This window comes from Antedon mediterranea, chromosome 7 (genome assembly GCF_964355755.1).
Source record: "Antedon mediterranea chromosome 7, ecAntMedi1.1, whole genome shotgun sequence".
Lineage (NCBI taxonomy): Eukaryota > Metazoa > Echinodermata > Crinoidea > Comatulida > Antedonidae > Antedon > Antedon mediterranea.
The window spans coordinates 6,515,799-6,541,316 of record NC_092676.1 but is presented as its reverse complement, the minus strand read 5'-3'; the positions used below and the strand labels follow the sequence as shown (position 1 = coordinate 6,541,316).

At 32.1% G+C, this 25,518-nt stretch overlaps 2 protein-coding genes across 3 annotated transcripts; both read right to left on the bottom strand.

Annotated features, from left to right (window-relative positions):
* Window positions 1-1,488: 1,488 nt before the first annotated feature.
* On the bottom strand, window positions 1,489-8,574 carry LOC140055324 (uncharacterized). Its single transcript, XM_072100640.1, has 7 exons — window positions 8,188-8,574; window positions 6,238-6,532; window positions 5,820-5,875; window positions 5,464-5,590; window positions 4,903-5,027; window positions 3,356-4,534; window positions 1,489-3,065 (listed from the first exon to the last, which is right to left on the bottom strand). The coding sequence occupies exons 1-7, from the start codon at window positions 8,318-8,320 to the stop codon at window positions 2,803-2,805; spliced, it is 2,178 nt and encodes a 725-aa protein (XP_071956741.1). The 5' UTR covers window positions 8,321-8,574; the 3' UTR covers window positions 1,489-2,802.
* A 1,371-nt stretch (window positions 8,575-9,945) lies between these two features.
* On the bottom strand, window positions 9,946-21,560 carry LOC140055323 (myophilin-like). Of its 2 annotated transcripts, none has more exons than XM_072100638.1 (4): window positions 21,402-21,560; window positions 15,492-15,616; window positions 14,680-14,884; window positions 9,946-10,829 (listed from the first exon to the last, which is right to left on the bottom strand). In XM_072100638.1, exons 1-4 carry the CDS (start codon window positions 21,450-21,452, stop codon window positions 10,638-10,640), a joined length of 573 nt encoding a protein of 190 aa, XP_071956739.1. In that variant the 5' UTR covers window positions 21,453-21,560; the 3' UTR covers window positions 9,946-10,637. The 2 variants fall into 2 exon arrangements, with proteins under 2 accessions (XP_071956739.1, XP_071956738.1); XM_072100637.1 differs by lacking the exon at window positions 9,946-10,829 and adding an exon at window positions 12,000-13,220.
* Window positions 21,561-25,518: the final 3,958 nt, after the last annotated feature.

The window sequence follows — 25,518 nt, the reverse complement described above, 5'->3', positions numbered from 1 at the left end:
TAATTGAACTGTTTGCCATGCTTAAGATACAAAACGATCTGTTTGTTATCTTTAAGATGAAAGCTAATAATAATATGATAAAATCTACTATTTGTCCTTCGGGTTTCATAAAATCTACAATCAATCTTCAATTAGCGTTAATAATTTTATTCAATTATCACATTGAAAAAAAGAAATGGTCACTCACCTATAAGAACGATCAAGGTAATATACCGGCGCAATATAATCCTCGAAAGACGTAAAAATATTTGTTATTTTCTTGCCTGCTTCTCGTAATTTTGTTTTCCATGGCGGTGAGTAGTAAGCGTATCCTAAAGCATCCATTCCGGTATTAAGAAGTACGTTTCGCTTCTTTAATGAGAGAGCATTTTATGGCTGCCTACACACGGTGCTTTTTCAACCTCCATTCACTGTCAACTGACACAGAGACAGCGAGAGAAAATCGATGCAAGGAGTACAATATTCACTCCAAGATTAATTGGAAAATTGACAGCCTCCGTGTTTTTAATGCGCATGTGCAATTCGGTGCAAACAAATCGGATATCATTGGTTTATACACTAAAAGTCCACTCACGGTTAGAGAAATTGATTTTCGTGTTCTAATCCACATTTGTTACAAACAAAATCATTATTCATTAGCATTAATCCGTACAAAATATGTTGTAAACTCGGTTATTTGTTTCTAAAACGATCAAAGACATTTATATTAGTGCCTTTCAAACCTGCAGTGCATCAAACGGAGAAATAAAAGATAGAAAAGTACATTGCCGCCGCTTACCCAATAAGCCATACCAACCGTTATGCATTTAAGCATCGTCTTAATACGAACATTGGAAAAGACGTTATAATGCGACGTAAGGGTACTTTCACACGATCTTTCTTATAGTTATACGTCAAGCGCAGTTTATGCATTCTAAAGCTCTGCCTATACACATATCAAACATTTTTTTTTTAAAGTGTGATGTGCCCAAATATGGTAGTTATATGACGTCATCGTGTCCATTGGGTAGATCATATTTATTTTTTGATACAGTAATATAGACAGAGCTTAATCTCAAGCGCTTGATTATTTAGAGCAATTGCTATTTGCTCTAATAATTGGAGTATAACACTGAATACAATACACTTCAGAAGCTGTATTTTCCTGATTTTCTTTCTATTGAAGTAATCCGCTGATTTGGATGTTTCATCAAAGCACATTATCACTATAAAGATGACGTCAGAAGAGGCTACACGCGCTACGCTCGTAATCTACACTGCATTATGACGTCGCATCAAGTATTTTTAGTGCGTGCTAATCGCGCGGCGTACTATTACAACAACACGGTGTTATTTACGTTGACGTCATCCGAGAATCTACAAAGCGTGATATTAATGTTTACGGCACCATGGCAACCGGTCGCTGCAATTACGCAATTATGTTGGTTAGTGAATACGACCTACAGAACAATGAAAACAATTATTTACCTGGCGAGCAATTTGCACAGATTTAATCATTCATTTGTTAGAAATTTCAAATATAATATCGCCGGAATTAAATTCTATACATTATCAAAGCGGGTCGACTAATGTCAACTATATATTATATAAATATTATACTTTAAGGTTACAACATCTGAATATTAAAGATGTTATTGTCCCCCAAAAAAACAAAGATTAATAAGATCAGACTTTGAATAGATTATTTTGTAGTTAATAAAGTTAATCACTTCCGAAAAAACCAAAAACCCATTGGCTGTCAGCCGATTTTACTATTTGTTGCTTTAAATTACAGTTTTTTAGGTAAATACATTTTCTTTTCGATCTAATTTTTGGTCAAAGTGGATAACTATTAGGTGACATTAAAATGGCATAGGCCTATTCAAACAAAAAATGTTTAAGAATTATTTTTTCAGGGGGACAATACATCTTTAATAATTATGTTGTAATAAATAATATTGTTCTTGTTAATTTGTACAGTAATATGGTCTGAAGCATAGTATTAAAGTCATAATTATTAAAAGTATTGCACATTTATAAATAAAATATAAAATAACTTCATAATGCATTCCCATAGGCCTATATAGCTTAAATAAAGTCAGGTTTTAAAATAATGCAATCAATATTATCTTGATGAAACTACTGTAAACTAATATTAAGCCAACATTACTCTATATTACAAAACTCTATATGAGCTAAATTGAAGGGACGAAAAGAAAGACATAACCAAGAACGAAGAATCTCACACGGTAATAAGTGAATAACTGGTAAAAAGAATCCTTGCTTGACCACAAAATTGAATTGCCCTACGCCCTCTATAAATAATATAGCTCTCGACAAAATATTATTATGATATAAAAATATTGTAATTTACTCTATACAAATATTAGTAGATGTATATTAAATGTGCATATACTAATTCGATGGTATATTGTTTGCATAATTAATTAGATACGTTTCGGTATAGCGACTAAATTGTACATGCTCATTAAATTGGTTTTAAATTGGAGTAGGCTATGCATCACTCTGGAAGTATCAATTAGAAATCATACGTTCAGACACACGGTGTCAAGGTTGCTAATCTAACACACAAGGTGTACGTTAATCCATCTCTCGTTGGAAGTTCCTAATCAATAGTAATCTGATAACGGTTTGTGTTTTTGGCCGGCGTAAAAATCACTAACGCATCCACGAAGTAGAGTTCATTAATGTCGTAGCCTACTGCTCTGTGCGTTATGAGAAAGGCAGCGTAAAACAAACGCTAATTCGCAGCAAAATATGTACGTCGCTTACATAACGCTACTGGTAAGTCTAAACAACTGTTTAGCGAAAATCTGTATCTTTATGTTTTAAACTAGGTAACCCAGTTGTATCTTCTCGTCTAGGCCTACTCCCGATGTATTTAGTCGCACTTTGCATGTTGGTAGTGCGGCTTAAACCGTGTTCTTGAGTACGTTTCTGCTTCATCAACTTTCGACTAGAAGATCGAAGTCTTGTCGGGAATCCAAACAGAGCACCGGAAATCGTCCTCGAAGACGGCTGTGGATTTTGGCTACAAATGTCGAGTTTCTGAACTGACAATTCTTCTGTAAGACAGTGAAAAATATCATTTAAAATGTAATTAATAACTTACTTTGAGTAAGGATAAAAAAAGCTATTTGAAAACAAAATATTATATCTATAGATAATCTCTTGAGCTTCAGAAAAAAATGATTATTTTTTTATATTCTTGAACCAAACCATTTCCCGTTTTCTTCTGTAATTTCTGGACCATTTTCTGCGTATGATGAAGGCCTATAGGAGATATTTTGTATTTTGCTGGGTGCATATTATGAACAATGAGAATTTTATGTATTTTAACTAATAATGGACTTACTTCTATGAACGTAGGACGGCTCTGCTAGATATTCTTGATGACGTGGTCTTTGTGGAAAACTGTAGATGGAAGGATCAGTGTTTGAGCGACGCAGCCGCTCTTTTGGAATTGCTCTGTTAAATGAATCTTTTGAAGGAACTGTTTCTGCTCTCTTTTTGCATTGCGTAGGCCTACATTTACGATGATTGGTAACACTCTCTAGGCCTACTACTATCCTACCGTTGTTAACACAACAGTTATCGTTTTGATGGGGTTGCACGGCAATGTTACAGCCTAAAGTATGAGAGATTGACCGCCGAAGAGGAGGTCGTACGGCCTTGTATGTTTTCTGAAGAAATGAATCTGATGGTGTTCTAGTCTGATGTTTCTTTGATTCTGTAAACGTTTCTGATATTTCTGCAGTCCCAGACTGAACTTTATATTCTTTTATAGCCGACAATTGTCTTTGTTGAGTTTGTGCACAAGTTAATGAGGAATGATCATACTTTTTTCTTAATGTCTGTGTTTTTATGACTGATCTTAATTTGTCAGTTTTGTTTTCTTGATTTCTACTAATCATATTATTAAAACAATTAATTTCGTTATTCTTCAGATCAATTTCTTTCAGACTATCGGAAATATGATCAACGTCATCTTGCGATGGTTTTAGTTTTGATGTTCTTCCATTGTGATGCTGTGTTTGACTTGCTCCACTTTCGGTTGGAGTGTCAATAATATAACTCCTTCCGCATGTTATAGGCCTACTGTTATTTTTATTTCCGATTGTTGATTCTAAACTTGTATCTTTTATCATCGCGTTATCTGGATGTTTAGTAGATCTATAGCTCATGTCAGTGATGGCACCTTCTCTATCAACATCACTTTGAACATGCGCCATGACTTCATCGGGGAAACCACATCCTTTTTCAAGTCTTCTAACCAAAAGATGGTAAACAGCATTTGCTGGAACTGGTCTATTTTGTAACACATTTTCAATAACTTCTTTGGCGGAGTAACCGAGTTCTGACATATAACTTATAGCATCCATATTCAGATTGTCTGCAATGAGGTTATCATAAGAGCACGCCATCAATCGTTTGGAGTGCCCGCGATTCATCCAGGAGTGTTTTAAAACTTCACTCAGTTTAATACGAGATGTTTCATCAACTGTTAATAAACGGCTTAATAAATCCTTGCAATCTGGAATTAGAAAGAAATGATTTAACTTGATTATGACGAGTTGCCAAATCTTACGAATAAGCGTTATTGCGTTTTTTCATGTTAAAATTACTCCCTATGTTGTTACTCTTAACCACTGTAATTATTTTGTAAGCTATTGGTAACCGTGCACGCTGTTATTAATTAAAAGCTTTTATAAACTTCTACATTGATATAAACAGAAATCATGCGATAGTGTATGCGTAATAAGAAGATGAATTAAGAAAGGAAAAGATGATCTTTCTTGAGACTTGAATCAAGTTACTTAGGCATACAAGAGCAACTTTAACCACCAGCTTTACTATTCAATGTTTCATGAAATGGCCATACTTAAGTGATTAGAGTCTTACCTTTGGTAAGGAAGTCTGGGAAGACACAACCTTCTATTATTTTAGCATGCAGTTTGCACATGTTGTTAGGCGGGTCGACATTAAACGGAAGTTCACCCGTTAACATTGCAAACATATTAACCCCTCTGAAAAAAGGTAAACATCTTGCATTTAAAACAACGAGCACAAATATGTATTCCAACTCATTCATCCATTCATTTATTCAGCAATATTATAATATTTACATTACAGAGAAATATTTTCTGTATTCGTAAGACCCTTTGAAAAAATTGAATTGGGGGGGGGGGGGGAGAAAAAAAATGATGAACTCGAAGTATAATGTGCTAAAATGTGAAAATTTGAAAATTGATGAAGCTTTTTTTTTTAATTGATCAATTTGGTTTGTATGTTCTTGCTTTATTTCTGACATGGTAAGCCTAACCGGCGGAAAATTTTTGGCACAAAACGTCTATTATTGTTGTTTGATTGTTTGTCGAAGTTTAATTATTGATTACTGATTACTATTATTCGTAAGATTTGGCAACTCGTCATAATCAAGTTAAATCATTTCTTTCTACTTACATGCTCCATGCATCTACCGCTGTTCCATAACCTGTACTAGAAAATATTTCTGGAGCAGCGTACGCTGGGGAACCGCACTGTGTTCTAAGAAATCCGTCTGGTCCCAGCACATTGCTTAGCCCGAAGTCTGACGAATGAAAGAAAAGATAAATCAACGGTTATCCGATTGGTGTGTCTTGTGTTTAATAGGACATACTTTATTGCTATGAAACTGACAAAATGTTCAAACAAAGTATTTCTTTTTTTTCTTTCTTTTATATGTCTTCATTATGTTTCAAAACTTCCCTACGTTCGCTTGCAAATTTAGGAAGTTCAGAAGATTAAACAATTATAAACTTTCTTCGTTTTGTACTCACCGATTACTTTTAAATCATTGTTTGAATCCAACAGAAAATTTTCAATTTTAATATCCCTGTTGTAAAGAAAAAGAAAGAAAGAATGTTTGTATTGTTTGTATATGGCAAAGTATTTAGGAATTAACATCGACGTAACACTTAGGCCTAAGTAAGGTACAGTATGGAGGATATCCGGGTAACATGGATAATTATCTTGGAAAATGGTTGTAGTCGTAAAATATAGACATCTTCAACTTTACATATCTCCGTTAAGCTTGGTTCCCTACTAGGACCCAACTCAAGGACGTAGACGCAACGCAAGAGAGTTGACCAATTGTGACAGATTGATCAAATCACGTGTGTTTCGCGCTTAATGATGCATTGTGGCCTCTAGCTTGATGACTTTTTTACTACTATAGCAAACTTCCGTAGGCCCTACCTGTGAACCAATTCTTCCTGATGCATATATTCAACTGCCGAAACCAACTGCCGCATAAACCTTCGTGTTTCTCGCTCAGAAAGTCTCCGTCTGTCGCATAGATACCGCATAAACTCTCCTCCTTCGGCAAGTTCCATTACGAGGTAGTAGTTATTCTGCGTTTCAAGCACTTCATACAGTTTGCTGATGTTTGCGTGATTAAGTTTACGCATCATATCAGCTTCACGACGTAAATTCTTTTTGACGTAATCACGATTGGCAATTAAACGTTTATCGATGATTTTGATCGCAACCCATAGAAAATGAATATGCAAAACAAAAACTGATGAATAATCAAAAGCGATAGATTATTCGAACTGTCGCTTGTCATTGGTCAACTCGCAATGCGTATGTCTACATCTATGTGTTGTGTCTCTATTGTGAACCAAACTTTAAGGGTCACCGACTTGCATCCTTTTCTTCATCAAATGTCAAGATCAAGAAATGGTGTTATCATAAACAACAACGCGATATTTGTTTACTATTACTAAGTCGATATATTGGCACGCAATTGAATATGTATAATAATTACTGGTATTCATTGTCTATTGATTATCCTTGTGAGATTGAATCATTATTTAGATTTAAAATGATGATCAAATCGACATCTTTGAAAGGGACAGTTTTTGATACGTACATAATTCACTCCACTGGTTTACGTGCTATACGAATTTATTTTAATTCACACTAACTATACTAATCATAATAGTAAATTAATCTACAATTTAATTATAATATTTTAACCGAATTAACCATTAATTTATTAGGCCGTGTAGGGTAACCCAAAGCGTAGAAACCAGGGTACTTCGAACTCGTGCAATAATCGTCGCAATTCTAACATCGTATCCAGGGTTTCAAATAGACGGGGATTTGAGGCAGTGCCGTAACGGCTATGAGCGCTCACTGGCTAAACCCAGAGGCCCTTGAATTTATGGGGTTCCAGGCATTACCATTATTATGTCGAAACAGGCCTCAAGGCTTGGAGGGCCACGTAGGGTTCCTAAATCATACAAAGTCTCTATGTTACTCCACTGATTCGAGGTTTAAAAAATATTCAGAAGGTTCAGATATTTAAACATTAGTGAATAATGTAATACCTGAAACAGCATAATGTAAATGTGTCAAAGTCCGCTGAAGGACAAAATCTTTATTATTAATCAATAAAGATAATCTTGACATGCAATAACAAGGTAATGTTGCATTTTCAAATTCAATTTGCAATGGACTTAGGCTGCTGCTTGGTTAATAAACAGAGACCGTATTAATATAATATTATGAATTTTGGATGCGAATGAGCACCTGTCGTGTAACACTTCTAAGAATGACATAATAATTATTATCGATCAGACATGATGACTGTTAGGCCTAGGCCTATAAGAGTTACATGATTAAGAACAAGATGGTTATAAAAACATTGGGAAACGAATCGTGTCGTGTGCTTTTGTTGTTGATAAACGAAAGAAAGGGTGCGACATTCTTCCATTCTTACAGACTGAAAAGGGTAGAAAGAGTAGGTCTGCCAAGTAGCTTTTACAGCTGAATGAAAGTACAAATAAAATGTATGCTGCGCCTGCAAGAACTACTCAACTGTGGGTGCAGCAAATAATAATAATACTGATAGTAAATGTACCGTAATACATATTGACATTTCGAATAGGCCTAAAACAGTACTCACTATAATACGACTGGAATTACATTATTTCGTTACATTTTTACTGATACTAATACGAAATTCGAGTATGGTATGAACTAATCTATTCTTTTCGATGAGGAGAATAGGGCATTCCACGCCTCTAAGTCTAACACGCTGGTACTATTTTAGTACATGTCGACGTTTAAAATTGTATTTACTAAAATATCAATACCACTGCATAAATAAAAATAAGTCAGTAGAAACTTCATAACATACCCTTTCCTGCGCCACAATATGGGTACCAACTCTAACCTTTGCAAACGACCCTTCGCCAATTGTATCTCCAAGTATGTAGCACCCTACTCTCTTCCTCCCCGGGGAAGTTCTCTCGGCTGTGCCTTTCTGCTCCATGTTTACATCGTCTCAGTCTCAGCCGTGTAGTCTGTGAAGAGACGTTTAGCCGTGTGGTTTGACACAGAGAAAGTCCTTGTCTAGAGATGCTTCAAAATCGATCAGTATACGATCGATATTTTATCAGTTCGGTATTGTAGCTCCATTCTATCGTGTCACTGAGCTCTTCTGCTTGAATTAGCAAATTCAATTTCACTGGCTGTCAGTAGGTAGGGTCAAAAGTCGCGCATATCAAAACCAGACCGTGGCGAGAAATAAATATAACGATCAAAATTGTACAAATTTCTGATTTTTTGTAAAAAAAAAATATATCTTTTACACTTACTTATTCGTCAGCATTGTTGTATAATTTACTAGGCCCTACGTATCAATGAGTCATGCAAGTTAGTCTCTTTGATTTATCTAGGCTATTTATGAGTCTAATTTTAAATGTAACGTGAAGTTTCCACAAAAAAGATTAGACTTTTAGTTGATGAATATTTTAACGTATGAATTAGTCCAAGCTTTCAGCCGGTAAATAATGAAACATATGCATATAAAAATATAAATAAATTTGCATACAGTTTTATTTTTCTTACCTTAATCATTCTCTGTTAAAAACATACATGCCTATATCTCCTTCAATTTGGTAATTAATAATTGAAGATTTTTTTTTCTGTTCAAAGCGTTTACATTCTTAAAATATTGTTAACTGTAGACAAAAGAAAGGCAAAAGGAACACTAAGTTTTTAAGCTTGCCTGTGAGCATTTGTAGCAAACTGGTCATATCGTCTGAACGAAAGTTGCCTATTATACAGTGTACAGGCTATGACACTATAACGTGTCAAAGTATTGTTACCCGCGTGCCATACAAGTGTGATTTGGCGGCAAATATGCAATGCATTGTTACACAAAATCAATTTAGAATTGTCGACAAAATCCGAATGGCATGTGTTTTGAAAATTCAAATATGAGAAATTAAACCATTTTTCTATTTGTATGATGAGTGAAGGCAATACAAATTGCTGGTAATGTAAATATGCAGAACGTGATCATACAATACGGTACCGTGTATTACCATGTATTAACGTAAACAGCAATTACAGTAAATGAATTAGTGCATAATTTGAACAATGTAAATAAACATTACCATACTATAATGCTCTGTTGTAAAAGAATAGTAAAACGGAATTTAAAAATGGAGACTACTTTTTCCAAACAACAAATTGTAGCTTTATCCATTCTTGAGCTGTATACACTACTATCAAACTTTACGTACCATCACTACCATATTTGGGCATATCGCTACCATATTTGGGCACACAACACTTGTTTTTGTCAAACTAGTTCGATAATCTAGACAAGGCTTAACAATAATGTTCTCGTGTTCAGAGCACCAATGTGCAAATATTGTTGATATTTCATCGTTTTATATAATTAATGTCCCGTCGGTTAATTGGTTACATTTCTTGCTCGCAGGTCTCTGCCTTTAAAAGCTCACGCAGTGTTTCTGTCGTCACGCGTTTTGTGTTATTTACTTGTTATGGAAAGTGTATTATGTTGTTATTCTTTGCGTGTGCTAATTGTATACTTGAGCATGGAGCATGTTAATAACGTACATACATATAGATACAAATACAATAATATAATAGGTAAAATACATTATATATTTCTACTGGAATCTAGCATTGGAAATGCTTAACAAATAATTTACAATATTTAATGGAAGAGACACTTAGCAAATTAGCTGAATATTAAATGAATACTTAATTAGGTCCTACTGTCTAATATTCACCTTGACTTAATCGAACAAATAGCATTGACTTTATTTCAATTACGAACGTTGGTCACAACCAGCAGTTCAAATATTAATAATTTAGTAAAAACAGAAGCCACTGAACTTGGAAAAAAAAGGCAAATCCGCCAACGTAAAAAATATTTCCAGCTGAGGGTAGTGTATGCAGATTGTTTTCATTGTTTCAAATGGCTTGGCCTCTAATATACAGAAGGAATATAAATCGTTTTTAACTATCATAATATCTAACCTACTAATATAAACATGGTTATAATTATGATACCAAGTAAAACATTACTTTTACTTAATTCAGGCCGATCAAGGTTCACACAAATAATGTGTAACAGTACGCTTCTTTCTAAAAATACATTATAAAGTTGTAATTTCCATTGGAAAGAAAAAACATTTCATTATACCCTCCCAAGAAGATTACAATATTTGAATAGAGTCGTTTTCATCAAGGCAATTTCATCAAATTTAACATTTGCCAAATCCATAATTAGCCTCTCTTGAGGTTCTCATAGTGACCCAAACCCAGATTGTTTATTGGTCGTGGAAAATCTGTCTAGGCTTCCCAAAGTTTTGGCCCGCTTGAGTCGCTCCCTTGTTTGAGCCGTATTGCAGACTATGTATGTATTTTCCCGCCTGCAATTGCTCGTCTGTGAATTCACGATGGTTCTTGGTAGACTGTTTGGGTCCTAGGATCGGCCCATCATAACCAGGAAGAGTTTGAGCCTGGGGGAAAAAACAAACATGTATATTTTACTATTGTGTTTGAATGCATAGAAGATTATTACTCAGCCTAAATGTCAAGTAGGCCTATCAACGTCCACAATTTCGAAGTTATCTTCCTGATTTGTTTATTTATATACCAACAGACCATGTATATTGATTTTCAAGAAAAGCAATATATTGGTGACGCCACAAAAGCTTATTTAAATCTCGAGTTATTTCATTCTCAATATTAGCCGAAATATTAAATAGCCCGCCCTCTGTCGGTCGCTACAATTTGCAATTTAATTGTACAGTATTTTTTTTTGCAATAGTACAGTATCTTTTTCTGTTTTAAAAATAGAGACCTTTTTTTTTTATTTGCATATACACTACTCATGATAGTAAAAACACTACAAATTGTCTATTAAATAAATTAATCACACAATAAACCACACACATTAAATTAGAAAAACACATATTTTAAGAATAAACACTTAAAAAAAACACAGGGTTTCCATGTAGCAAATCGTGACGTAATACATTCATTGCATATATTGACAACAAACGATAAAAAAAATAATGCGATATATAAAATGGCATATTAAAAATAAACATAACATAAAAAACAAACAAATTTGGAATTAATGACTTCAAGTATTAATCCAGTATTGTTTAGAACGTCACAACAAAAATTATAAGTAAAATATTATGATATATTGTATAAAAATCATTATTCTTATAGAATTAGAACATTTGAATTAATTCACAACAAACTTTCAACAACTTACATCATTTCTAAAAATAAATTCTGAAATAAAAACTTGTTTATAAACAGTATAGCTGCAGCTGAAAATGTGTTTTTTTGTAAAATGCTAACACTATGTGATCTTTTAGTTGTAAATAATTTGGTGTTAACAGAAATATCGGTCAAACTATATTTCTTTTTTTTGTCATGCAAGGTAGTATTTTCCATATTATTTATACGGTAGATATTCAGCATATCAACGAATTTAGATACTGTATATTCTTTTTAGGTAAGTTTCGGCAACACGTGAAGTTATAAGGGAGTAGTCAAGAGAAAAGTTGCTCATTTGTTCGTTATCTAGAATTATGCAATTTGAAACTAATAGAAGTAACAAACAAATAAGCATATGATGTAAACACACAAAAAACACACGACTCATACATGACTGTATTCTACGTAAAACATGTTTATTATCTTTTTTCGAGACCTAACAAAATATTATATGTCTAAGTGCCTAATAGTTTAGCATTGTGAATTTACATTAATGACACTAGGCGATTAATTGTTACAGGGACAAATATTAAAACTATAAAATTGCAAAGAAATGTTTATTATAATACATAATAAACCTTCCGATTTATATTTCATAAATCCAGATTAGACGAAAGATTGATAAAAATTAAATTATGAAAATGTCATGGGAGTAAGATTAACTTGATAAACGTTTAACTGATTTCTGCTAAGTATTTATTTTAAGTTAAGTTGTGTTTTTTTTGCTGTACATATAATTGCAGTATCTTCAACAATTAAGACATTTGACATAAAAATAATACCAAATGCAACACTGACAACGTAACGCGTTTGGTCTCGTGCAATCTAATAGTTAAATAAATATCAATAAAATGAAAAAACAAATTAATAGTATTATTACAGTATATAATACAAAATATAAAGGTGCAGGTAAAATAAAGCTATTAATTATTGCAAATTAGCATATAAATAGTTATTTACTACTTCAGTACGTCATAAATTATTACACGACTTCCCTTCTCCACTTGAATTTGATTTGTCGTTACATGACATGACAATGACAACATTTGCTGTAGTTTACCACAAATGTTTTATCCTCGACAGTAAGACATTTCTATGCTATATTTACACAGGGAAGAATTGGACTATTACAATTCCTAATCCATGCAATGTGTCTAAAATCACGATATAGATAGTTCAAAGTGTTATGTACCGGTAACATAGTTTATTTCTTGTTTAAATAATCAACACGCAATTAAACGTGGACTTTTTAAATAAGTATGCCTACATGTTGTTAATTATGTAATGGGTTTTATCTTTAGATAATCATATTGAGTCATCGTTTAACAAATCGCGTCAACTACTACACTCCGCGTCATATTAAAACGCAATATCAACTCCAATTTTGTTTAAGTATTATTTTATTTTTAAAAATCTTTTCCGTGTTCTTGCTTATCTGTGACTTGTCGACCAAGACCAAAGTTCTGTCCAGCCTGGGAAGCGCATTTGTTGGTACCCATCTGGAGGCCAATAGTATATTGTCCAGCCTTTAGCTGCTCGTCTGAGAACTCACGAACGTTACCTTCAGACTGCTTTGGAGCCAAAATAGGTCCATCATAACCAGGTTGCTTTTGTGCCTACAAAATAAATGCAAACAGAAAACTAACACTTAATATCATGTGCATTTACAGGAAGATGGTGAATTATAATAATACAAATAACATACATATTGGAAACAGAACAAGACATTCAATTTTGACAGATGCAAATATTAAAAAGGTATTAGTATAATGAAGTTTAAAAGAAAGAATAAAAACTACAGTAACATTTAGAATGTGTGTTTAGTATTATTTGTATTTGTGTAGTGGCACAAACGCATGCTTTTTTAATTTGTTAAAAAAGAGTGGTATAATTTTATTTTAAAAAATATTCTGATTTTCATTTAACATTTAAGATTATTTTTATTTTTTAACAAATATGGACGACGAAGAATGAAGGCATGGTTGGTATAAAAGAGTAAATATAATATTTTTGAAAAAGAAGCCTTAATTTCATTTTGTTTTTCATAAATATGTTGTCGAAAGGCGTTCTCAACAACTTCTAAATTCCAAAATTGTATTTATTTTGTATTTATGGAGCATGTTTTGAATCTCGTTGCATTTTCAAAATCTCAACACATGTGCTTCTCCTGGAGTACGGTAATATAAAGCAAGATTGAGCAACGTATTTTGCAATAGAAGAAACAAGCAAGTTTATTCATTATACTAAAGTTAGCCAATTAGGAGAGAAAAGAAGAGAGTGAGAAAGAAAGGTTGAAGAAGAAATATGAAATGATCGAATGAATGAATAAAGACTGAAGAAGCAATCTCACCTTTGACCTTTCTTCTCATTTTAACAGATTTTTATGTAATTTCTTGAAAAGGGCGACCAATCAGTGAACTCTCTGTCATTGTTTTGCAATTTTAAACAAAACTTAAAGGAGACTTTACATACTTTGCTAATTTTAAATCATACAAGGTATCTTAAAATATTTTAGTAATAATGAACAAAAACACAAAAAAAAAATTGCATTCTATATGTGCAAACAAATCATTCAAACAACTATACTTTTATTTATTTTTTATTTAATTGAACAAAATGACATTCAAAAGAAAACAAAAACATAACCAAAAATATTATAAAGCTAAAAAATGTTTCAACATAAAAATGACAAAACATAAATATTAAGTCATTTCTATAAAAAAAACTTGGTGTCAGTTTTCTGTAAAGTTGGGGTTCGAACCCTATTCACTGGTGGCGCTGCGGGAAAGGAAATTACTTCTCTTCAGCCAGATGTATAAATCAGTTCACTTCAGTATCATGGGCTAAAATGTAATCGATCGTTTCATATCCTACTAAACATCCTTTTTGGAGGATGAGCATATAAGATAAACCACATTGTTCCAAAAATTATTACTTTTTTATATCTTTTAACAAAGTGTTAGATTCTACATCAAAGTAGAACATCTTCATAATGACATCCTTTAAAAACAGGACATTGTTTTTACTCCTCTTAAAAAGGTTTTACTCATAACAAGTGCAAAGTAATGTACTTACATGTCGAGCAAAGGCGACGATGCAGGCAGTGACCTGGGCAAGATTTTTTCCTTCAAAGAGGTCGTTGACCTGGAACAACTCCATCTCTTGTAGGCCAAAGGTTTTTAATCCCTCGCAGAAGTTTTCAACATTGCACCTCTGGTTAAATGGCATTTTACCTTTGTCAATCTTCGCGGTAAATCCAGGGTGGAATTTTTTTAAGAGCCTAAAAGATTAATTATATTGAAGAAGAGCATTAAATTCTTGTATGTAAAGGAAAAAGCCTTGATCGCACTGGACTTAATTTGGAATCAGCCTTCCTGTAAATGACATTAAAGATGTATTGTCCCTTGAAACACAAAAAATCAGAATGTCAAAATATTCTAAATTTAAATTGGCCATATCAAAGTAATATTAAAGTTATTCACTTTAAGTCAAAAAACAAACAATCGCGTTGCATTATGAGATGTTCTGATCGAAAAAACAAACAACAAAAAAAACGTCTGCATTTCAGTTAAATTATTTTTTTTTCCAACTAATTTTTGGTGAAAGTTAATAACTATTATGATACTTCAAAATGACCCACTTTTTTTCGAAATATTTGTTTACACATTTTTTTGGAATTATTCGAAGGGACAACACATCTTTAACATATACAGTACATCTCTTTAAATGTTAAGTTCTTAACATATTCATTTCTTGATATAATCAGGTCTTGATATTTTCTGTCACCAATATGAAACAAAGAACTATTTTGTTGATTTTATTTAATTGTTTAATTTTATAATAAAAACATTTTGGATGAACCCCTTAATCCCCAAGACAGCACCCACCTGCACAGTAAGATTCCATTCTTGAGTGATTCTTGATAGTTGTCTGAAGGGAATGGCTCACCAAGATGGAACTCAATAAATTCTCTCACTTTCTGCTCCTGTTCAGGATTTCTTTTACCATCTAGCTGTAAATTAAAAGACATAATAAATTTAATTGTTTTTAAAATTAAAAAAAATGATCATGTACACAATATTTAGTCTTATTGTATATAACTTTTAGATTAATCACTTTTAGATAACTCTATAACAAATGTATGCTGGAAAAATGTAATTGATTCAACAAGAAAAGTTGCATCCATTACACAATATGAATGTAACAGTTGTAGGTAAAATGAGATTTTTTTCCAATACCAATACAAAATGGAAGGTTTAGAAGGTAAACTGTATTTCGGATTTCAAATTTTAACACTTTAACCACAATTGTTAAAAAACATTTTCTCTAGAAAAAAAACTTCTAACCAATAATACATTTATAAAAAGTCCTGCTTTATTCGCTTAGTTTATTATGTATTTCTTAATGGTTACATATCTAAAGCTTGGTTCCCACTAGAACGTAACGCAAGTACGTAAACGCAACGCAAGCATTTTAACCAATGGCAAGCGAAGTTATAGACAGTTAGCAATCACAAGCGAATAAGCCATCGCTTGTGATTGGTCAATTCACTTGCGTTGCGTTACGTCCTTGCGTTGCGTTACGTCCTTGCATTGCGTTGCTAGTGGGAACCACGCTTTAGGAAGAACAAATTGGCACAGCCTTCTCCTATTTGTTACACACCAAATAAATAAAGTCATAGTTCAACCCACAAAACATGCCTTAATGACCAAATGAGACACTTGAAAGACCAGTAAACTGTTTAAATTGATACCATGATTATCAAATTCCCTGGTATCCAATCAACACTAAAGTAATTGAGTTCAACTGCTGGAAGATTAGAGTGCACTTTGCTAAATATGGTTAAAATATTTCAAACAGCTCATTTTACTGCAATTTTGTACAGTGCATGTCAGCTACCTGTAGTTTAACAGAATAGTAGTATTGTTCTGGTAAAGTATGTTCAGTACAATAAAACAAACAAATATCTTCTTTTGAGTTTTAACATAAAGAGTTTTACTGTATTAATATAACACTTTAAGAGTTGATCTTTTTTAGAGTTTTAGAGTCTGTAGTCTAATAAATTAATTCAGTATCTGAAAGTAAATTTTAAATACGCTTATCCATTTGACAGATTAAAATACTGTCAAAAACTGCGAAGAACATAGGTGAATCCATTTTGCAAAATTGAAATAAGATACCTGGGCACCACCCCAACAATTTAAACAATTCTGGATCCCTCACTGTAAACAATACAGTATTTGACAGTTTAATTATACTGTCAAATACTGTCGAATAAATAAATAATATAGTTTTGACAGTTTAAATACTGTCAAATACTGGAATAAATAAATAATATAGTAGTTGACAAGTTAAATGCTGATAAATACTGGAATATAAATAAATAATACAGTATTTGACAGGGCAAATACTGTAGAACATTGGAATAAATAAATAATACAGTAGTTGACAATTTATATACCTTGCTTACAAAAATAACCTAATTTGACAGTTTAAATACTGTCAAATTATTCTACTAAATAATAAAGGATTTGACAGTTTAAATATATTTTTTGCTGTTATAACAAGTTCTTTATGTACCATAAAACAGCATTACACTGTAAACAGGATAAAGACCTGAAACACTAAGTTAGCATATAAAGCCAGGACGTTCGTGATGCTTTAAAGTGATCCATGGACCAAGTCTGCTAATTCTAAACATGTGACCTTTTCACGATCAAAGATTAATTAGAGAAATATTAATAATATAGTGTATTCACAACATCTGTGACGTCTGGCATCCATCCAAGCAGTGGAATGTATAGTGACAAATACTGATGAGATTGTGAGAAATTTGTTACAGAGAGTGGTGCCTATAAAATCTTTAAAAATGACCAACGCCATAAAATGATAATCAAACATTTATATTGCACCAATTCCCCACACCCCAAAAGTTATCCAGTTTGTGCTAGAATCTAATGGTGGGAGTTACATAGGGATGAGAAAATAAAAACAGTATTTTCTGGATGATAAAAAAAACTGTTTGACCTAATACTGAATTATATTGATGATGATTTGTACTCCTAAATGTACATTTTTAATAATAACTCCATCCGCCTCAGGGAAAAATAAATAGGACTAGAGATAACATGCAAATACAAGTTATATTAAGATCAAAGAAAACATGGTTCCTAAACAGTAGCTGAGCAATTGTTGTTATATTGGTCTATTCTTTTAGTGCTTCGTGTTTACATTGACCCGTTTATCAGGTGTTTTAGACCCCTCATTGAGAACATCTTCCTATAATAATCATCACAACAGTGAACTTCTATGCAGATACACTAAGCCTAGTAATATCAAGAGATAATCCATTTTGTAACGACAACCGTTTACTGTATTTTTCAATAATCTTTCTTCTTTTCACAACCAATCTGATTAGTGTTCAGAGTAACAAGAGACTTAATAAAGCCTAGGTGATAACAAACAGGACACCACAATCACCTGTCCACAGCAGTCATCCATATTACCAATAAAGTTTAATAAGGGAAAATTAAGAAATAACCAAGACCATGCCAGTAGGAGGCTGAGATGATGTCGTATGACCTCAATTTCAGCTTTGAGTTTACACTTTGAAATTAAGGCAGAAATGGTCTTATAAAGTAAGAAACAACTTTCAGCCAATCAAATCACTCAAAAACCATGGCATCTAATAGTTACTCTATTTCTATAAAACTTTATTTATATTTTGGATATTGGAAAGATAAAAATAAACTTGATTTGACATGACATTAATTGCATAGATTGATTGCAAAATTTATTATTTTTATTGTTGAGAAATTTAAAAAGTAAGCCTAATTATTACAGCCAGTTTACTTTTTGTATTTACATATTATGTTTACAACCAACGCAATATTATCTTAAGTTTGATTGTTAAATTTAACAACATAATATGTTTACCAGTTTGATGAACCAAATTAAATGTCAAATAAAGAACAATTTGCAGGGCTAGACAATGCATGGTTGACCGATTTTTCCATTTTTCTCATAATTAGATACAGACAATTTTTTTTATCTAAAAATTAAAAACATATATTCTTTTATATACATTAACGCATGATCCGCAAACAAGTTATGTCATGTGACCTTAAAAAAACAAAGGAGCACACAAATAAATTCTTCCCCTTCCCTTCCGAAACCCCCTTCTGCAACCCCAACTCTCTCCAACTACTGCTACGATACCACCAAACGATATTCATAAATTATGTGTGTCCATCCTACCTACAGTCAATAAGCCTTCATAAATCTGACATACAACTGAAATGTGAACCTCAAGTGAAAGGTCATAGGTCAACACACAGCTTTATCATCTGTCTCCTTCTGGAATTCCAGCTATGAATTAGCATGAACCATTTCATATCCATTTATAGAATGATCACGATAGCTTTTGCGATAACACCATCAACTCCGTGACTGGCCTAGCCCCAAGGCTTCAGATTATGTACGCATAGGGAAATTTCAAAATTATAATAAAAAAAACATTAAAAATAACTAATTATTGTTTATTAATTACATGTTCTCTAGTCAACAATTTAATTAAATTGAATGAGTAATTAACTATGCATAATAATTAAAATAATTTTTCCTTTTTATATATAATTGAAAATTATTTGAATAAAAAAATATTTTAATATTTTGGTTTAAATTTTTTTTCTATCCAACATTCACATGACATTATAGGGTAACATAAAAAGGGTAATATAAAAGGGTTATATAAAAAGGGTATGTTAAAAAATGTTAAATGCTTATGGCACCTGGATGACCAATAAAATAACTTAAATTAAAACATGTTTACTACGCTGAGTACTCTACTATATACTATACATCTGTACATAAATAAAATTATAATTAAAACAATAATAAAAATGAAACATTACATTCATCACTAACTATGTTTCTCTAAAACAGAAAGGAGAACTGAAACACACATAAATTAAATCATAAATCTATCTATTTTTTATATTATCATAACTATTGTGTTGATGGGTTTACTTCTCTGGATATAAAAGAGAAATTTTCGTTCTTGTTGATCCAATAAGATCAAAGGTACTAAATAATGGTGACCAGACTGTAACCAATATCAACAGTCTACTGATTGTTTGTGAAAATTTTGTTTTAAATTTGTTTGCGAAGCATTTTTATTAGTACCATTTTCAGTACTTTCAATCTATATAAAATAGCGTCTTGTATGGCGTTCGCTTAAAGGTTCCGCTCCAAGTTACTTGAGAGATATTCTTACTGTGCGGAATGTTTCTCGCAGTACTCGTTCAAGCACCAGCAATTATAACCTGACAATCCCACGAACTAAACGAAAGACATTTGCTGACCGTTCGTTCGCCGTAGCAGGACCCAAAATTTGGAACAGATTACCAAGTCACATTAAGCACTTAGACGACTATAATCAGTTTAAAAAACATTTAAAAGCACTATATTTCAAAAAATGTTACGATACTAATTGATGTGAAGCGCCGCTGATTATAATTAAATGTTGTATAAATGTGCGCTATACAAGTAATAATAATAATAATAATAATAATATATTGGATCAACAAAAAAGAAAAAACTTTTCTATAATATTAGGATCCAAATGAAATTATTTCAAGATCCTCTTATATGCCTGCATGTTTACTCTGATACAAATAAAAGATATTTTTGAAGGCAATAGAGGCCTGCGTCAAGTCAACATAATTATGATGGGTAAAATGTCTGTTGCTATTTTGTGAAAAGCCACAAAATAGCAACAGATGTTTTATGGGGGAAAAGGGAGATAAAAGGTAGTACATTACAAGATTAATGTCATGAAACTCCTACTAAATAAACTTTTGTTTTAATGCCAGTGAACCCCAGTTAACAATACCTAAAAGAAATGTTATCAGTTTGAATTGAAGGAAAGAGGGGTGTAGGGTTTAGGTGGGGTGCATCCTAGTACTGTACCTCTTAGTTCATCCATTATAAACTTGAAAATGTGCTTTCCTCACCAATACAGATGTGGAATGCTAAGAATGTTTCAAACACAGCTTAGCACAGTATGTCAAACCGAGTTTCAATTTAAAAATAATTCTGTGATCCACGCAATAACGAGATTCAAACCTTTTTAAATTTGAGGGAATGTAATAGTGATAAGAGACGTGTCAATCAGTTGATATTGTGTACTTTTTCTGATATTGTGCAAACTGCAATAGAAGAACACCTATCAAGGGGACACCACAGAGGGTCCTTTTACTAGAGATGTTGGCCGTATACACATATTTCCCAGGAAAATGTCCTTTTAATGAGGTATCCCCTTCATAGGGGTAACCACTGAATATGGGTGTCAAAAGAGGGGTTGGGGTGGGTGACCTTCTACTGTATAAACACATTGAAATACTACAATGTTTCATGCTCAATCAGAGTTTATCTATTACTGTATACAGGGGTGGGTGAAGTAAGGTTGGCATGCAGTGGCTGTCATGAAAGCCTTAAACAAGCTGTAGAAGACTGCGCAGAAGACTTTGATGGCGGTTGCCTTGTCAAATCTTGGGAATTTGTAAAAAGGTTCTTTTCAATGAGACCATAATTGCAATGGAAATTAATGCCGCCCATAATTTTTCACCCTCTCAGATCACTCTCTATTAGAAAGATTTATGTAAATTTCACAAGTAAATGTGCATCAAAATATCAAACTTTAGCTATCAACTAATTAAAATAATTATATTAACATGACACATAACATAACAACAAATGCAAACACTTTTTAAATTAAAATCTTAAAAAAAAGTTACCTTTCTTTTAACTTCAGCAGACATTCCGAATGATGGACCTTGGGAAGCCATTTTGATTTTTTGACTGCACTAGTACGATTCCTAAAAATAAGAAACAAGCAACGAAACAATTAACAGTTCGTGACAAGAAATGTAGAAGTGAAGTGAAGGAAAAATCTAAAGATGTCTTCTCTATAAACAAGACATTCCACTCACCTTATCATATTGCACTGCCTACCAGCTATGACATAATTACCTGTTACAAGCATCCGATTGGTTGAAGTTTCATTAAGTAGGTGGAGTTTTGCCTATATATGGGGCTTACAGCAATGGGAGGGTGGAGTTATGACCTTATATAGGGCTTACTTAAAGGTTAATCAAATTCTATTATTAGATGGTTGATGTCATAGCAGACTGGTATTCAATGTTGGAGTTGGGAGAGTGGCTAGCATCCCCATTTGGACATCAAATGTTGGCAGGCTAAGTAAACTGTGATTAATTCACAAGATATCTTTTGAATGGAAGTTTGGAAAACTCTAGAAACTTGAAGGATAACCAGAAATTAATGCCTTGTGATAAATAAAACATTGTTTCCAAATAAGTTGGTAGACATGTTTTATTGAGTTAAATAAGAACTGTTTATTAGTTTACAAATACACAGGAACAAAAATACCAAAAGAAATCAAAATTGCTGAATTTGTTTTTAAGTGGTTACATAAATAAACTGCTATCAATTGTAGCCTCTCAATTAGATTTAATGAGTAAAATATAAAAATAAAATTAACATCTATTTATTATAAATAAATTAATGTCTATGAATAAAATACACCTTAGGACGAAATAGATAAATATTTAAAAAGGACTTTGTTTAAACGTAAAATTTGTTTTGTTACAGTAAGGCATCAACAAGTGTAATTCCCTAGGTTTGTGGACCTTTTTAGAGCAGAGAAGAAAGCCTTTTTCTTACACCCTTGCCAAATAATATTTATGCACTTATCAACATCAAATTTAAACAGCAATAATAAATATAATTATTTTTACAACTTTTACCACCAGGCAGGAAATGACATTTATCTCTCTAAAAAATAAACAAAAATATATATATTTTTTTTAAATTGAATACAGTAGCTCATAAAAATTATGTATTTGTATTATAAAACATGTAAAAATGTCTATAAAGCCACTGTTCCTTTGATGTCAAATTAGTACGTGGGTGTTCTGCTACTATGTGTTTAAAGAAACAAGATATAAGTAAGATCTGCAATTAATAACAGTCAATGTAAATATTATTTCATTTGACAGAACACCTGATGTGTCCAGTGATGGAAAACAAACAGTTAAGTGTCAGCTACAGTAAAGCAACACAAGGATTTTTACTTATTTGCATTTCATTACTAAACTAGGAATATATAATTTTGGGACACCTCTCTTCAGGGGACACCACTACAGTATTATTGGGATGCTTTCTTTGAAATAAATGCATTCAATTAGATGTTTCTAAATTCCGTTTATAAGCTTTTAACACAACATTTTTCCTTATTCCAATCTTAAAAATATGGGAGCCAGGTAGGTCGATCCACCTATGAATATGTCCCTTAAATGAACTCTCCCACCAAACCACTGGTAATTATAAAAAACACTTTGGTACTTGAAAGGTAATTGGCAAATTATCTTTTATCATTTGTCAAAATAGTTACTGTAATGAAATAATGAATGGGTCACTAAGAAAGAATCTATATTAATGTGCACAGTACTCCTGTCATGAAAACATGATTAGACTTTAACATATGAAAGTATGACAGATGAAATGATAATGTACCTGATGGAAACTAATGTGTCACTTGTGGATATTATAATGAAATAATTCAATGATTATTAACTGAGGAATTAAAATTTGGCACAAACAAAATTGTTTTTTAGGTAACTAAATATTTCCTAATAAAGATATATAAATTACAATATATTTTAATTAGGGACCAACATCATGATGACATAGATTTGGTAAAATGATGATTATTCTAATTATAGAAATACAAACAACTAAAAAGCCATTATGGTACCAAATTTGTCCTCTTTAATTTCGAATATCTGTACAGGTATTTGAAAAATACTGTAAAAACTACAAAACAGCGAAGATCTAGAGATAAATAGTACCCAAAATGGACACAGTTTCTATACCAAAAAATTTATAAATTAATTAAATTTTAAATTATTAATTTAATAAAATACTTTTTTTTCCAAAGATACACTTTTTTTAAATTAAAAATGATGATACTTTACATAAAAAACATATTAAGATGTATTATTAGATTAAATGTATTATTAGAAAACATTTGTTAATTATGTTGATATGACGGACACGAGTGTAGTGAAGCATGACTGAGGAGACGAGGCTTCGAACTGGCGTTACTCTCTCAGAATGGTGTTTTGCGAGCGTTCTAGATGTTTCTGTAGTTACTCAAATAACTGTATTTAAAATATGCAAAATAATATTCATCTGAATGTTCTGTCAAACAATATGACATTACGAAGGACACTCCAACAGCTGAGCTGTGTGGTAATTAAATCTGTTGACCTTTGACCAATTCATTTCCTATCTTAAACTGAGGTGATGAAACATTTTATTTGATTCAAGATGCTAAATGAGTTGTGAACAAGTTTCTAATTAGGTTGAGGTGTTTAGATGATTAAAAACAGAACAGCAAGGTCATGTTTTGCTTCAATGATCTGGAAAACAATTGGTTGCAGGAAAACACAAGAAACACAAACAAGCCAAAGATCTTTTATTGCATAAAGCTCTGTCTATACACTATCTAACTTTATGACAAAAAATGTCAATCATATCACTACCATATTTGGGCACACTTTTTTTGTCAAACTAGTTTGATAGTGTAGACAGAGCTTTAGTTTTTGAAGAGTTTTTTCAGACGTAAAACTATTAACTGTAGTATTTTGTAGATTATTAAGCGTCAGATTTTCTATACAGGCCTGTTTCGATAGCAGTATGGTATATTAGGATTAAGTGATAGGTGTTGCAAATTGCCACAGGCTAAAAATTCCTAATAAACTTCAATTACTATCTTTATGGGCGACATATTAAAAATAATATAGCTATGTGGTTAGAGATCTATTAATAGAAAATCTCAAATTAGCAGATAAACAAACATACTTCTTCTAAATTTAAACAGAAGTTCAATTTATATATTGGAAACTAGTGCAGGTGCAGTGTATTCGGTTTATTTTGAGAACAAACAAAACATTTTTTTTACCTAAAAACAGCTTACTAAGAGGAAAGAGGAGTGTCCCTTTAAAGGGAGCAGACTGTAGTGTTCAAACATAGCTCCAGGTTTATTTCATGAAAAAAAGTGTCCCTTTAATAGGGGTGTCAAAAGTAAGCGGTTCTACTGCAGGAAGAGTGATTACAGTTGATTGAAGTCAATATCATTTAAAGAAAAAGTTATAATACAAATTTAAGTTAAAAAAGGTAACACACATAATAATAATCCTTAAATAATATTTGGCTAAAAATAAAGTCAGTATTAAAATAAAAGTTTACTTTAAAAAATTATTTTAATAAAAAAATGAAACAAATGATATTCAAATAATTTATTTTCCAACAAATACATTTTTATATATGATATGATAAAAATTATTTTCTTTTACTACTTGTATCCCATTGTCAGTGGATGGACAAAGATTAGGAATTTATCAAAAAAAATATAAATAAAAAATATATACTGTAGGTAACATTACTTTCCCATTTCCAATATTAACATATAAAAGTATACCAAACTGTCCCAATGTCGGTGGATGGATAAAGATAGGAAGATCTGGACGGAATTTATCAACCCATAGCAAAAAAAATTAGTAGATTTAAGTAGTCGTAAGTAGAAATAGCTCTATTTTTAGTAGCCCTAATAGTTTTTAAGTAGACCTTTTTATCTCGCCTACTAAGGATTTTAACGAGTCAACGATGGAATGACAAGTTCCCAGCTATAAAAAATAGATAGTTACTGGCTATTAATTATTTGTTAAGTCTATTGATAGGTTATTGGTAGCCCTAGTATAGCTATTATAAGTAGACAGTTGATAGATATGATACTCATAGATTTCTAATAGCTATCTGGTAGTCCATATC